The following is a 1,637-nucleotide window of genomic DNA, read 5'->3' as shown; positions in this document are numbered from 1 at the left end:
CTCTGAGCGTGAATTTATCTCATAACCGCCGTGGCCAAGACTTCATTGGTCCCTTTGGTAGAGCAAAGCATTGAGATAAAGACATTTGGCCGCAGTTTCTAAGATCACAATAGAAGGAAGTTGTCTCAGTTCGTGGCAGTCTGCGCGTTTCCCCTTCGCCCCCTCCTGTAGGATTCAGGAAAGGGTCTTCAGCGTCTCGACTACGGACTGGATGGCGGGTCGAGCCTTCGGGGACTGCTGCCAGCACGAGGAGAGGAGGTCCCCAAGGTCCGCTGGCGTCCCTGAAGGCGGCGCGCACTGGAGGTCCCCGTTTTGGGCGGCTGTCATCACCTGCGAGGGAGAACATGGCTGTGTTAGTAAGGGCTGTGAAGTAAATCTTTGTCTGGACGCTTTTTTAGCTGATTGGTGGTACAGCTGACTTGTATTTGTCTAGTTTTAACATCAGTTCGTGTTTACTGCCGGTAGATTTTGTCTCGTTCATGCTAAAGTTTAGAGGTAAAATCCACTGCTGATTTCGCATATACATTCAACTCTTCTTATCTTTCTCTCCCCCTTTTTGTTGTCTACGTGCGCTCATCTCACCTGCTGATCCGTGATAGTTGAGTGCGGAAGAGTCGCCTGCGTGAGGATCTCCCACGCGAGCCACGCCCACGAGAATACGGAGCTCTTCATGCTGTACTCGTCCTCGAGAAGAGCCTCGGGGGCCAGCCATCTCACCGGCAGCACCTGTGGAGAGCATACGCATCAGCCAGTCACCCAAGTCCGGATGCTTGTCGTATCATCCACTCTCTCCTGTCAGCCACTCCTTTCCATCATACATACCTTTTCATCATGCCTCATACGCTCATCATTCACTCCATCACATCATTCACTCCTTCTCAACTCCAGCCGACTTCACTTCGTAGATCCGCCTACCTGGTTCCTGTAGGTGCAGTACTCGGCCTGGTAGGCATCCCTGGTGAGGGCCGGAGCAGCTAGCTTCACCTGCAGCTTGGAGGTGATAAGGCAGTTCCTCGCGGCGATGTCCTTGTGGGTGTGTCGCCTCCCGCTCAGATACTCCAGGGCCTCGGCGACCTGACGAAGGGGAAGAGGGGGACAGTTTTAGCTCTGTGGGCATAAATCTTGTTGAAAGCACGAAGGCAATCATCACTTAAGAAATATAGATATATTTTTGTTTTCGGGGACGGATAACTTTCACTAGGACAGGAATTATGTACAGGCACTTTCTGAGCAGAAGCTGACCTGCAAAGATAAGCTGAGACACTGCTGGTAGGTCAAGGGCGGCGGACGCAGGCTGCCCAGAGGACGCGGGGACTCCTTTCTCGTGGCCAGCAGGAACTGCTTCAGGTCACCCTGGAGGCAAAGGCCTTTTAGTCCATTTCACTGATTCTAAAATGCTTCTCTTCGATGCAAGGGATCGGAGTGAATGATTCATATAACACTATGCTTATTCATTCTAAACTTTAAAAAAATGAAGAAGAATGATATGTTAACTAATATATTAATCAATATCGATGCAAGCGAGCAGTATATTTCATCCACCATACTCATTTATTTAGAAAAAAAGGAAAATTACTCCACAAAGATAAAAGATATCTCTAAACCTCTACCTACCCCCATACCCCACACCCCCAAAG

General features: G+C 49.7%; 1 protein-coding gene across 1 annotated transcript in view; it reads right to left on the bottom strand.

The window, feature by feature from the left end:
- Positions 1–34: 34 nt before the first annotated feature.
- Positions 35–1,637, bottom strand: part of LOC119589409 (inactive tyrosine-protein kinase 7-like) — an 85,499-nt gene continuing 83,896 nt past the window's right edge. The window contains exons 18-21 of the mRNA XM_037938020.1: positions 1,243–1,353; positions 916–1,074; positions 583–726; positions 35–330 (exon numbers count right to left, since the gene is read on the bottom strand). Coding sequence (XP_037793948.1) covers positions 175–330; positions 583–726; positions 916–1,074; positions 1,243–1,353 — 570 coding nt within the window. The 3' untranslated portion in view covers positions 35–174. The remainder of the gene's footprint in view (positions 331–582; positions 727–915; positions 1,075–1,242; positions 1,354–1,637) is intronic.

The sequence above is a fragment of the Penaeus monodon genome, chromosome 25 (assembly GCF_015228065.2).
Source record: "Penaeus monodon isolate SGIC_2016 chromosome 25, NSTDA_Pmon_1, whole genome shotgun sequence".
In the NCBI taxonomy this organism is placed as follows: domain Eukaryota; kingdom Metazoa; phylum Arthropoda; class Malacostraca; order Decapoda; family Penaeidae; genus Penaeus; species Penaeus monodon.
The sequence above is the reverse complement of the archived record's forward strand: the minus strand, read 5'-3'. Positions and strand labels throughout refer to the sequence as shown.